This window comes from Pseudogymnoascus destructans (assembly GCF_001641265.1).
Source record: "Pseudogymnoascus destructans isolate 20631-21 unplaced genomic scaffold scaffold_2, whole genome shotgun sequence".
Taxonomy (NCBI): Eukaryota; Fungi; Ascomycota; class Leotiomycetes; order Thelebolales; family Thelebolaceae; genus Pseudogymnoascus; species Pseudogymnoascus destructans.
In genome coordinates, this window is record NW_020167521.1 from 391,709 (window position 1) to 405,936 (window position 14,228).

A 14,228-nucleotide genomic window follows, 5' to 3' on the forward strand; every position below is an offset into this window, starting at 1 on the left:
CAAGTATGGCCGTGCTACCAGTAGCTCCATGTCCCACAGCACCTCATATTGTTGGTTCCGGTGCTTTCAGACACAGCTCCACATGCATAAACTTTGGCCAAACCCCGCGCGCCCGGCTGTTAACTGCCCTCTTTATTGTATTACCGCGGCTATCCACTCGCAGTGAAAGCTGATCCCTATTCGTCGTGGGGCGACTCCGCGTTTCAGATGACGGCAACCTATCCGATCCGCAAAGCCCGAGCTTCATCCATCCGTCCCAGCCATCTCCAACGCCCGAGCTTCATCCATCCGTCCCAGCCATCTCCAACGCCCGAGCTTCATCCATCCATCCCAGCCATCTCCAACGCCCGAGCTTCATCCATCCGTCCCATCCATCTCCAACGCCCTTTCCCTTCCGCCGCCCTCAACCCACAACATTGGCTCCACGTGACGAAAACCTGTCCTATCTAAAACATGTGACCTGGCGACGGCGGATCAGGACAAGTCTTCGGAACTTGTATAAAGCCTCTCCGATGGTATATGGCCACAATGATGCTTGCTCGGACTCACGATTTTGAACTTGGACCCTTCAAATATGGGTACGATGCCCCATCGAGATGATAATTCAATACTCCGAAGCCGCCGCCGTCGTCGCGTCCGTGTTACCAAGATGAGCAATACAAAGAGTATTACTCTTCCAAATTCCTCATACGTTTGACATTCCAAGTCTCGACAGACAGAACTGGCGTTCCACGCTGTGTACGTTCTAAACTTCTCTCCTTGCCTCTCTCCCTCGCACACAATCCCCATTTTCTTTTCGAACTTAGTGGACACGTCAAGTTACCCCTCGACTCCTTCACCACCTCCCAACGTCGAAGCCTCCAAGCAAAAACCCCCTTTCTTTCTGCAAAAGGCGCCATACCCTGTCTAAGCAGTCTTTGTGTTAAGACCCAGCTTCTGTATCACAGATGCACCTTGTGTCATTCTCATCACCTTCCTCCACCAATACTCAATCTCAAAATTCAACCCCAGCACACATCCCCAAACCACTCCGCCAAAGCCATCATGTGCAATTCCAAGCTTCACACGTTCCTGGCGGGCCTTCCAAAGGTGGAACTTCACCTCCACATTGAAGGAACCCTCTCATCAGATCTCCTTTTCATGCTGGCCGCCACCAACAAGGTCGAGCTTCCCAAATCCGACCCCGCCTTTGCCTCTCCTGATGCTCTCCAAGCCAGGTATGACCGCTTCACATCTCTCTCCGACTTCCTCCACTACTACTACATCGGCATGTCCGTTCTCCTCACCGAGGCCGATTTCACCTTCCTCGCCTACGAGTACTTCTCTCATGCCCACGCCGATAAATGCGTCCACGCCGAGATCTTCTTTGACGCCCAGGCGCACACCTCGCGCGGCGTCGCCTACGAGACCGTAGTCAAGGGCATTGCAGAAGCCCAGCGCAGGGCCAAAGAAGACTTCGGAATCACCTCCAAGCTCATCATGTGTTTCCTCCGCGACAAGGCTGTTGCCAGCGCCAACGACCACTTCACTCTGGCGGCCAACCACAGCTACTTTTCCGACGGCACCATTACCGGCATTGGACTTGACAGCGCCGAGGTTGGCTTCCCTCCCGAGCTGTTCCGCGATGTTTATGCACAGGCGAAGGGGGCTGGTGTCCACCGCACCGCCCACGCTGGCGAGGAGGGCGGCCCAGATTACCTTTCCGGTGCCCTTGACAGCCTCAATGTCGAGCGCATCGACCATGGCGTCCGTCTTGCGGATGATGCTGAGCTGATGAAGCGCGTTGCGGCCGAGAAGAAACTCTTGACGTTGTGCCCGATTAGCAATGTCAAGCTGCAGATCGTCAAGGCCGTGTCTAAGCTTCCGATCAGCAAGTTTCTCGATGCAGGCGTCCAGATCTGCTTCAACTCGGATGACCCTGCTTACTTTGGGGGATACCTTCTCGACAACTTCTGTGCTGTTGAGGAGGTGTTTGGACTGTCTATTGAGGAGTGGAAAGGCACTGCTGAAGCGGCAGTTCGGGGATCGTGGGCCGATGACAAGAGGAAGGAGGAGATCCTCTCACAGATCGATGCTTATGTTGCCAACTACAATTGAAAAAGATGGCGTGGAATGGAGAAATACGTTGCTATGACGTGTCTGTTGAACAGTCCAGTGCTCAAAAGCTATACAGATATTTCACACGAATGAATCCACAGACAGGTTTACGGGAAGAAGTACTGGCTACAGAGATAAAGGGTATCCAAAAAATTAAAAGGGGGGGCATAATTGTTGCTTAGCTTTACGCATCAATTGAAACTGCTCCACCTCTATTGCCACCAGACTCTTCTTGCAACCTTGTGACTGAACGAATGCCATACCATATGCTACCGATCCACAGCCTGGGGCGCCTTCAGCGCTTCCATAGACACGCATCTTCACAGACATGCAGAAGACGTTCACTGAACGGAACATTACACTACAGAAGACATGATCGGCCATTGATACGGATTAACTTCAAAGTTTGCAGGTCCTTTTAACATACCCGTTGCGATAGGCATGCGCAGATATAACCCGTTTACCGTCTTTATCTAGAAGAACGACGGATCCATGGTATGGGTCGGTGCGGTTGGGCGTAGGGTGAGGGCTTCCACTGTCCACGTTAGTTAGATTCATACTTCAAACTAAGGGGGGTAATGTAGATGTCTTACATTAACACCACTAGCATCGCATCCTCCCATCAGCTTATGGGAAGTAGACCTATAATGAACAATACAAGGCCATTCATTCCTCGTTTCTCCACCTTGCTTCGCAAGAAACCGTTTTCCATGCCTTCTCATGGGCCGCCATTACCGCCTGGCATACTCGTTGATAAAAAGATCTCGCCATTATACGATTCTAAGTACTTCTACCCAGCGAAGCCTGGAAAGGTACTCGCTGATCGTTACCAAACTCTAGTCAAGGTTGGCTGGGGTGTGTCTTCGACAGTATGGCTTGCGCGTGATTTGCAAGGGTAGCCTTTAATAATTTCTGTTCAATTCCAAGCTCTCCCCATCTCTAACTAATATATAGACATATCGAAGAGCCAGAGATCATCGTAGCATTAAAAATCGCTAATAACAATGCGAGTTCCGCTAGTCATGAGTGCGAAGTTGATTTTCTACGGCAGATCCATCACATTGCGGTTGCTCACTTATCCGAACATTATTAGACTCCTTTGAAATTAACAGCACAGAAGGTTCTTATTCGTGTCTTGTGTATCCGCCTATGGGAGAGTCATTGTATCAGCGGCGCTGTGATGATGGAAAGATGCCACTGCCCCCCATTAAAGCATACATTCGTGCTCTTCTTAATGGCTGGATTATCTGCATAGAGAATGCAGGACAGTTCATACAGTTATGTATGATTTCGCTAGCATAGTAGACAAGTTTGTGTCCTCCTACAAGCTCTTCTTAGAAGCCAGCCCTTATGTCATACTGACATTCGTTGCACTCAGTTTGCTATCAAACTCAAGAGCAAACTTAGAAACCTCCTCCTCAAATTTACAAGTCACTATACATATTTTAGCTTATCACACCAACAACAAGAGCAATACTACTCAACGATTGCTACAACCCTCTATGATTCATTACAAGTCATCGCTCCTTAGTTACTGGGCTGATATTACCACATAGCATATCTCTACAACCCTCTATGATTCCTTACATGACATCACTCCTTAGTTACTGGGCTAATACTACCACATGACATATCTCTATCAACTAGAAGCCTAGGCTATAGGGAGTGAAAGGAGGTACAAGCCTGGTTAGTCATGGAAAGTCTTGGAAAATGAGAGAACTACACTCCTTTAGCATAAATAGGATTGCCCTTTCCTTAAGAAAGGGCAAGCAGACAATACAGTAAATCGACTATCACATACTTCTATGTCTTTTCCAAGCTTCCAAGCATTGATCTTGTTACTCCTTGTTTCTGAAAAGTCAGTGAGGTGCTAACCTCTGACTTATCCCTGAGTTCTCAGACTCAACATTTGTACAACTTGTCTAAACCACTCCACTACATCATACACCTGATTGCTGTGTTGTGGAATAGTCTAAGCTACATCCTAAGACAGTGTGTTGTCTTAGTAAAATCATCCCTTCCTTGGGTGGCTAGATTCTCACATCTGGTGCACCCACCATTACACCTTACTAGCAACTACCTCTATAGGGCCGAAATATGTTAGCTAGGCAGATGTGGCTAAGACCCTAAAGATCTTAGGGGCCTCTATTTAGGGAGCTAGGGTCGCTAGCCTGTCTGCTTCTAGCAGTAGAGCAACTAATGTAACCTCCTATGCCACAGGCTCTAGCCATAGCCATAGGACCACTCTAAAGCAGGATGTCATACTGACATTCGTTGCACTCAGTTTGCTATCAAACTCAAGAGCAAACTTAGAAATCTCCTCCTCAAACCTACAAGTCACCATACATATCTTGGCTTATCACACCAACAACAGAAGCAATACTACTCAACGATTGCTGCAAACTCTTCTACTACATCTGTTTATGCTACATACATCATGGCATATCATTTGGACACTCATTGAACAAGTTATTAAGAAAATCTCCTCCTTAAGGGGGTGGGCCAATACTACCACATGGCATATCTCTACCTAGAGGCCTAGGAACATGAACGATAGCTCTAGAAGCTTCTACAACCCTCTATGATTCATTACACGTCATCGCTCCTTAGTTACCCACAAGATTGGTTAAGTTATGACATAATTTGTCTATAGGTACTCTGACCTTGGACCTCCTTTTTACTTCCTATAGGCTAGGAACCCAAGAGATGGTTCTATGGGATTCTCTTACGTTCACTACATGATTAGCAAGCTAGTTGTGGGTCGCACTTGATTTCTAATACATTTACCAAGCCTGGTTAGTCATGGAAAGTCATGGAAAATGAGAGAACTACACTCCTTTGGCATAAATAGGATTGCCCTTTCCTTAAGAAAGGGCAAGCAGGCAATACATTAAATCGACTAGCACATACTTCTACGTCTTTTCCAAGCTTCCAAGCATTGATCTTGTTATTCTCTGTTTTTGAAAAGTCAGTGAGGTGCTAACCTCTGACTTACCCCTGAGTTCTCAGACTCAACATTTGTTGCAACTTGTCTAAACCACTTCACCACATCATACACCTGATTGCTGCGGTGTGGAATAGTCTAAGCTACAACCCTTTGGCTCTGTTTCCTAAGACAGTGTGTTGTCTTAGTAAAATCATCCCTTCCTTGGGTGGCTAGATTCTCATATCTGGTGCACCCACCATTACACAGGACTGACTCCTTCTTACAGTAGAGCAGGGTGCTCTACTATAGTGACCTAAACCCTTCCTACTACGCTAGAAACTTAGCACCAAAATCACCAGCCTCACCCTAGCCTTAGTCCTAACTATCACCCCTACATACATAGGATAGTCTATTACCCTAGCTAATCTAGCCACCTAGGACCTCCTTATAGACTAGGAGAATGTAGAAATGATCCTTTACATTTTTAAGGCAACGGCAATCAAACAACCAGAGACCTTGCACGACTACACAGTCCTAGGTATCACTATCTACTAACTCATAGGCAATACACTCACTAAGACTACAGAGTTGCCTAGTAAGGAAGTCTAGGCCTAGGCAAAACAGAGTCCTATAAGCTGCTGACCATCCTAACATAGGGCAAACCTACTAATGGGGAAAATCACTTGGATTGTCCCCTTCCTCATGCCAGTTAGGCCCTTCTGCCTCTTTAACGCTAGCGAACTCTCTAAAGTAACAGAGAAGAAGGCAGCTCTTACTAGACACGACCTAGGCTGCTAAGGATACTACAACCCTACAAAATGCACAAGATATACATGGTGCAACCACTATAGCACTTGAGCAGACCTCCACACCAGCCCTATAGGACTCAACTACATAGAGAAAGCAAGATGCGCCAACTGCCATAGCCCCTTCCCTACAGGACATGACCACTACCCTGCTACCCCTAAACAGAAGAATGGCAAGATCATCAAGCATACTAGATTCCATCTGCCAACAAGGGGACAGGGAATTCCGGAACACCTACACACCAGCTACTATGGAGCCTACGCTAGAAACACAACCTTAATCCAAGCCCTAAGGCCTAGCAACCAATCTTGCACCCACCCTACCAAAGAGAAAAAAGGGCACAGCTATCATAGCACATAAAAATGCTAGCACAACTAGCACCCCCTCCTTGTAAGCTAGCACTAGCAGACACTCCTAGCAGACCACAGCCTCCTGCCACAGCCTTAACCTAGCAGACCTATCTACATAGAGCTTCAGCCTAGCAGACCAAACACCTAGCAGCCCCTAAGAGGCCATGGACGTCGACACCACCGCCCCTATCTGTTAGGAAACCACACCCTAAGTCACGGCTAACGCCACTAGAAACGGCCTAGAAACAGAGACCTATAGGTCTACTAGGTAAACACAGGCAAGAGTGCACCCTACCATACCACCACACTCCACCTCGCTGTTATGGCTACAGTAATGCGACATTATGATTATGGTGCTAGCAGGGCTAGGCTCTAGTAACGTGATCTGTAAGTCACAAGACTAGTGGGGCTAGGTGTTACAGCTAGCGTTTACGGCCTCAACCCCACGTGATGGATAGCAGAGGATATGATGGATATTTGTTATCCATAATATCCTCGATATCCCACGTGACAGATAGCAAAGGATATGATGGATATTTGTTATCTATAATATCCTCGATGTCCTACGTAATGGATAGCAGAGGCTATGATGGATATTTGTTATCTATGTTATCTCTAATATCCCTTTGGAATGATGCCACTATATAAGTAGATAGTATTCCCTTAGATAGGAGCTTCATGCTCAGCTTAATATAGTATTCTTTACAATACTGTAACGTGTTACGTAGAAAGCCTTTGTGTTTAATCCCCTGCCTCCTCTGTCAAGTCAACCTTACGCAAGAAACCTCTGTGTCTTCTATCGATTAGAAGTTAGTGTTACATAGGGGCACTAGGTTAACGTGAGATAGTCCTAGAGGATATCTACTCTATATTTTTGCAAAATGGCAGTTGGGGTCTAGGTCAAACACCCCTACACTTTTTTTAAAGACGCTATACTTTGTTTTCAGACACCCGTTCCTAATTTTCCTACTATATTACCACCTGCTACTAAGCTACAGAGCTGCAACTCAGCAGCAAGGCTGGAGGGCACACTACACACCACGCTCGCAGTGGCTTATAACATCAGACCAACCAGTCCTGCATACACCCCCTTTCAGGAGAACCTCTAAGACCCTCTACTAGCAAACCTGACACCATCCTAACTAGCAGGGAAGGTGCTTAGTCAACGGGCCTTACAGCCATGCAAACATGCAAGAACTGCTCTCTAAGGTCATATCCTATACATAAACCCATAGCTTAGCACATCCCTATATCCTTCAGGAGGTCTTAGGGCCACAGGTTACACCTGGGTTACACCTGCGTCCCGCTAGACATAAATAAATATCATCATCATCATCATGCACCTAACTATTGCAAATGTGTATAGGGATAAGAGGGTATATGAAGAACAAATGTAATTAAGAGAGTGCTATAAAATCCATCTTCTTCTACTTAGTGGTTTGTCCAGCTATGAGTGAATCGAGTAGGTGGCAAAAGCGAGTTAGGTATGCAAAAGCGAGTTTAGGTATGCATTAATATGATATACATATCTATGAATCAACGAGGTAATGGCGTAGTACCTGAACAATACAAAATTAACAGAGCTATTTTCACTATCTAAACTTTGTACCAACTCATTTTCATCTTCGTTGTCGCTACTCTTATATGCCTTATACTGTAAGACCACTACAAGTGACTTCAAACCATTTGCTTTACAGTCTGCAACATGCTTACACTCTGCTTTATGGTCTTTAATTGCAGACCACTTAGCCATATTTAGTAGCTGTTTTGCTACCTAAGCTGACTCTTGTACATTTTTCGCATCCGCCTTTGCCCTTGCCTTTGATTCCTTCTCTTCTTTTTTTGCACATGCTAATCTAGTTCCTGTATAGTAGGCGTAATGATCTTGCCATTCTTCCGTTTATGTAAGGATGCCTCTGCCCTCAGTGACGGAAGGGATCTGAGTCGGATGGGTTACAGTCACGTGGGGAGAGTTAGGGCAGGTTAGCCGAGTCGGACCTGTTTCGGGTACTTAAGGGGATTGACCCAATGGGGTTCCTCATCATCTTTTTTGTATCCTTCGTAGTAGACCTATAGGATAGCATCCGTTTAGCCTCTGACTCGCACTCTCATATGCTATTACTGTGAGCTGGGTGCCCTGTGTCCTTACAGTTTAGGGGTAGCATGGCAGTAGCTATGTCTGATAGGGAAGGGGCTATGGCAGTTGGTACATATTGCTTTCTCTATGTAGTTGAGTCCTATAGGGCTGGTGTAGTGGTCTGGTCGAGTGCTATAGTAGTTGCACTGTACATATCTCGTGCATTTTGTAGGGTTGTAGTATCCCTAGTAGCCTAGGTCGTGTTTAGTAATAGCTATCTTCTTCTCTATTTAGAGAGTTCGCTAGCATTAAAGAGGCAGAAGGGCCTAACTAGCATAAGGAAGGAGACAATCTAGGTGATTTTCCCTGTCTTGCCCTATGTTAGGAGGGTTGGCAGCTTATAGGCCTCTGTTTTGCCTAGGCCTAGACTTCCTTACTAACCAACTCTACAGTGTTAGTAAGTGTGTTGCCTATGAGCTGGTGGATAGTGCTAGGGACACCTAGGACTGCGTAGTTGTGCTAGGTCTCTGGTTGTTTGATTGCCGTTGCCTTAAAAATGCGAAGGATGGTTTCTGCACTCTCCTGGTTCATAAGGAGGTTCGGGGTAGCTAGATCTGCTGGGGTAATGGCCTATCCTGTTGAAATTATAGATGAATATGCCGAAGCGCGCATTAGATTTATCATTAATACCGTTATACGGGTCTCATTGGGCAGATTGCGGGAAGGGCCGTCCAATAGGTATCTAGATGTCGGGTCGTAATCGCTGGACAAGTTCGATCGATGCGATAAAGTGCCCTCATATGCTGGCCAATTCGCGAGCTGCCCGGTCCAACCATGAGTTTTGCAGCTCGCGAACTGGCCGGCCCAACCGGGAGCCTTATGGTTGGGCGGGAACATATAAATTCAACACCCCCGCTCTAGTCTGGCTTCCCATCTTTCTTTTCAAGACTTCATTTACCACGATATAATCGCTCAACTTCAACTACGACTACGAACAACTTGAGGCTTTTTGTCTCCAAACCAACCAACCTAAACCATAATCATGAGTGGATGCGGATGTGCCTCGAGTGGCTCGTGTAAGTAACTTCCGTCTGTTCTTCGTCAGTCCGACTTTAAGGCATTTTCTGCCCGCTTTGCTTCAGTTCCTTTCTAATGGATTGTCACTGACATCTTTTTCTTACAGGCGGATGCGGCGAGGGATGCACCTGTGAAGGATGCCCTCATAAATAAAGAACTACCGCTCTATAGCGACCACGGCGACCCTTTGGTTCAATTCCAACGTCACCAAATCCAATCTCATGCGCGCTCTGTTTGACGATGATGATAGGATGACTACTTCGCAATTTTGGATGCTGGGTATTATTCTTGGCTATGTTTGTTTTATGATTTATACGCCTCAGAGGAATCATACTTCGTGTCGGGATTAGTCTCCAACTGGGTTGATGTTATAGTCGCTCATTTCTAGTGCTTATAGTACATCAATTCAAGATATTGAAACCGGTAGACAACACCGATGCTATTGATTTGATCTCGCTAGTACTTTACCGTGGAACGCCATATGTCTAACTGTAGCAAAGAGAATGGATAGAGGAGTGTCGCTCCTGCCGTCTTTGAGTATAACACAATCGCAGAGTGAGGAAGTTGGGACCGTCGCTCCTTCCCGGTGCAGTTGCGCGGCAATAGTAAGAAGGTTAGAGCATCGTTCCTGTCCTCTTGGGGTGTATGGCAGCGGAAGAGATAAGATGGAAAGGCAGGACCTTCGCTCCTTCCTGTACAGTTTCTCAACAGCAGCAAGAGATCAGCACTGCTTTAAAGCATTATCTAGGATGATCGTGACGAGCAAGAATTCTCAATCAGCTGCACTAGCCACATCGCTAAGCCTGCCGCTAAGCCTACCACCAACTCTCGTCCCGTCCCGCCCCGCCCCCGACCTAAGAAAACTGTAAGACTTCAGGTAGCGGTCCGTAAGAATAGAATAATACGGGCGTGTCAACCAGGTTCAGAACAGTGATCCGTGAAAAGCATATTCTATTAATCTAGCTACTGTAATTACTTTATATAGTAGAAAACTCTGCTCCCGAGCTAGTCGCAGAGGAGTGGTGCCCAGCTTTTATCTTCTTAGTTGGGCGATATTGAGCTTGGCGCCGGGTTGGCACTTGGCGGCCTGGGCGGCATCGCCATCCCTGCTGGGCACGGAGTGAGAATTCCACAAAAACCCCCAACGGACGGCAAATACCTCTATTCAGAAAAGAATAAAGAAGCTGAAGCTATGGATTCTTAGCAACTATGTCCCACCCAAAATGAATGTACATCACAATTGTAAGGGGGCCAATCACGGCCAGGGATTGTGGGGTTGAAAGTGCGCGATTTCATGGCAAAATAAGTAAGTACCTTTGCATAGTAAATTGTATGTAAAGATACATAGAGTGATTATCAAAGATAAAATTCAACGCTGCTATCGTTGCTTTCGTTACCCCCACTCCCACCCCCACTCCCATTTCCGGTAGATTCCTCAGTTTGAGCAGCTTGGGCAGCCTGGGCTTCAGCCTCTGCGTCAGGAACTGGCTCCCCTGATCTTCGGGTAGAATTGGTTGGCCAGCTTTGCGTAAAGCTGCTACCCTCTTCTTCCGGAGCCGCCCAGCTTCCGGGCTGCAACACCAGCCCGGCGTAGCTCCTTCCAGGCTTGAATAGTAGCTAATTTAGCTATTCTAGCTACCTTTTATAGCTTCCTTAATAGCTTCTTTTTGGAGCTTCTAGGCCTGGAGCCTCCGGGCATTCTCAGCTATAAGTGCACCACCTAATTGAAGGGTGCGCCTACTCTTAGCCCTCTGTTTCCTCTGCTCTATTACCTGCTTCTCAAGAATTGAGAAGTCTAACCCCTGTAGTTGGGCACTTACAAGCATCTGCTCAGTGCCAGCTGCCTAGTCCTCATAGCGCTGTCTAGAGGAACTGCTTAACAGAACAAGAATCTTAGGCTTCCATTATCGTAGCTGGGCTTCTGAGTCTCTAAGAGATACTAGAATAGGTTCTGGAGTTTGAGGTAGCTTAGGCTCTGGCTTCAAGTATTTCTGTAGTTGAGTAACTGCCTAGGTGCAGTTAGCCACTCTAGAGTTGGCAAATGTGTGTTTATTGTCTGAATCTTAAAGGTCTTAGCTCTAATTCCTAAAAGGTCTCTCATAAAGGAGCTAATATTATACTCCAAATCAAGGTTCTAGATAGCTGTATGCACTGCTTGTTTGTGCTAGTGCTTGTAAGGGTGAAAAATCCCTACATCGAGAAGCTGTAAAATGTGTGTAAGATGTGAGGGAAAGTTGTATATGAGAATATTATTCCCACTTCCTAATAATATAAACTGTGGAGTGCAGTGGCTTGTTGAGAATCTAAGAGCAAGACCTTAAGATTTGAGTCTCTAGAAGACTCTGTGTGGAGTGCTGTAGCCACTCCATTGCTAGTTGGTCATTTGTATAGCCAGACTCTAAGAGCAAGATTCTCTCTGTGCTAGAGAGACTTTTGTGGTACTAGGACTCCATGTGCACTTTTCCTGGAATTATTAGTATAGGTGGAGTTACTTTTCTGCTTGTAGACACAGCTTCAATAACAGTAATAACGCCTTATTCTCTAGACTAGGAGTATAGAGCTCAGAAGCAGTAAAGGGCACTAATACTTCCTCACTGCCTGGAATTCCAACCTAGAAACCTGTCTCGTCCATATTCCAAATATTGTCAGGCATAATCTGATTCTCTAATAGAACTGACTATAGCTGTTAAACCACTTAGTTCTAAGGTCTTGTCTTGAGCTGCAGATCGCTAATGTGAAATTGGTTTGGTTTTTATAATGTGAAAGTCATGAAGCTCCTTCTTGAGAAACTTAGTAAGCCAACTTTGCGATGGAGGCTGTACTGGCTTGTACAAGTGACAGACTACAGCATAAGTCATATGCCTTGTAGCACCTAACCCCTTCTCATATTAAAGTACAATCCACTTCTTAAGAGCTAAGATTTGAGTGTCTGATAGGACTCTGTTGTGGCCTCCGTGGCTGACTTGAGTATTTGAAGCCTGAGTAATTGATGACCGTAGTGTACTGTCTAGGACACTAAAAAGCCAACTAGCTACAGCTATAGATTCTGAAGGGTTCTCTATAAGCCATGCTAAAGCTTCTATAGATAAATTATGTCATAACTTAACCAATCTTGTGGGTAACTAAGGAGCGATGACGTGTAATGAATCATAGAGGGTTGTAGAAGCTTCTAGAGCTATCGTTCATGTTTCTAGGCCTCTAGTTGGTAGAGATATGCCATGTGGTAGTATTGGCCCACCCCCTTAAGGAGGAGATTTTCTTAATAACTTGTTCAATGAGTGTCCAAATGATATGCCGTGATGTATGTAGCATAAACAGATGTAGTAGAAGAGTTTGCAGCAATCGTTGAGTAGTATTGCTTCTGTTGCTGGTGTGATAAGCCAAGATATGTATGGTGACTTGTAGGTTTGAGGAGGAGATTTCTAAGTTTGCTCTTGAGTTTGATAGCAAACTGAGTGCAACGAATGTCAGTATGACATCAAACAAGTGGTTGTTGAAAACATTGCCCTTGCTGATGTTCTAGTCAAAGATAGGGAAACTTCATAGACATCACCATCATTGCTAAAACTATAACCTATCATTATGCTCAAGAAAGCTATCAGCAGCCGAACAAAACTATTCCATTACAGACAAATTACTATAAGTATGTATATACAGCTCTTACGTATGCCATAAATGCTAAAATTATCAAGACACGGCCATTAATGCCAGGATGGCTCCCTTATGTCGTTAATGAACGAAATGCCAGCATTCTACACTTATTTTAACGTTGGCAAGCAAGGCCCTGCTACGGGACTTCTCTTCACAATTTACACAGTTGGCCAGCTTGTTGGCTTTTTATTTGCTGCCCTAGCAGCTGATAGGTCGGGTGTAACACTGCTTCCTATCTAATAGGATGCATAGAGGTTTCTTACATAAGGTTGACTTAACAGAGGAGGCAGGGGATTAAACACAAAGGCTTTTCAAGTAACACGTTACAGTATTGTAAAGAATACTATGTTGAGTTGAGCACGAAGCTCCTATCTAAGGGAATACTATCTACTTATATAGTGGCGTCGTGCCCTATATATAGTTCAGATAGTTAGGATAGTTAGGATAGTTAGGATAGTTAGGATAGTTGGGATAGTTGGGATAGTTGTGCTTTTCCCAACTATCTAACTATCCAGTAGTTTCTGCAACTATCCACTAGCCTGTGTCATACTGACATTCGTTGCACTCAGTTTGCTATCAAACTCAAGAGCAAACTTAGAAATCTCCTCCTCAAACCTACAAGTCACCATACATATCTTGGCTTATCACACCAACAACAAGAGCAATACTACTCAACGATTGCTGCAAACTCTTCTACTACATCTGTTTATGCTACAAACATCACGGCATATCATTTGGACACTCATTGAACAAGTTATTAAGAAAATCTTCTCCTTAAGGGGGTGGGCCATACTACCACATTCTACAACCCTCTATGATACATTACACGTCATCGCTCCTTAGTTACCCACAAGATTGGTTAAGTTTAGACATAATTTGTCTATAGGGGTACTCTGACCTTGGACCTCCTTTCACTTCCTATAGGCTAGGAACCCAAGAGATGGTTCTATGGGATTCTCTTACGTTCACTACATGATTAGCAAGCTAGTTGTGGGTCGCACTTGATTTCTAATACAGTTACCAAGCCTGGTTAGTCATGGAAAGTCATGGAAAATGAGAGAACTACACTCCTTTGGCATAAATAGGATTGCCCTTTCCTTAAGAAAGGGCAAGCAGACAATACAGTAAATCGACTATCACATACTTCCACGTCTTTTCCAAGCTTCCAAGCATTGATCTTGTTACTCCTTGTTTCTGAAAAGTCAGTGAGGTGCTAACCTCTGACTTATCCCTGAGTTCTCAG

The 14,228-nt window shown here is 45.4% G+C and overlaps 2 protein-coding genes across 2 annotated transcripts; both read left to right on the forward strand.

Moving 5' to 3' along the window:
* The first annotated feature begins 346 nt into the window (after positions 1-346).
* AAH1 (adenine deaminase) lies at positions 347-2,265 on the forward strand. The gene has a single exon (XM_024464467.1). It carries the CDS (start codon positions 1,045-1,047, stop codon positions 2,095-2,097), a length of 1,053 nt encoding a protein of 350 aa, XP_024327889.1. The 5' UTR covers positions 347-1,044; the 3' UTR covers positions 2,098-2,265.
* A 6,826-nt stretch (positions 2,266-9,091) lies between these two features.
* Positions 9,092-9,572, forward strand: VC83_00781 (uncharacterized protein; the record flags this gene model as incomplete). Its single annotated transcript, XM_024464468.1, has 2 exons — positions 9,092-9,139; positions 9,441-9,572. 2 exons carry the CDS (start codon positions 9,092-9,094, stop codon positions 9,570-9,572), a joined length of 180 nt encoding a protein of 59 aa, XP_024327890.1.
* Positions 9,573-14,228: the final 4,656 nt, after the last annotated feature.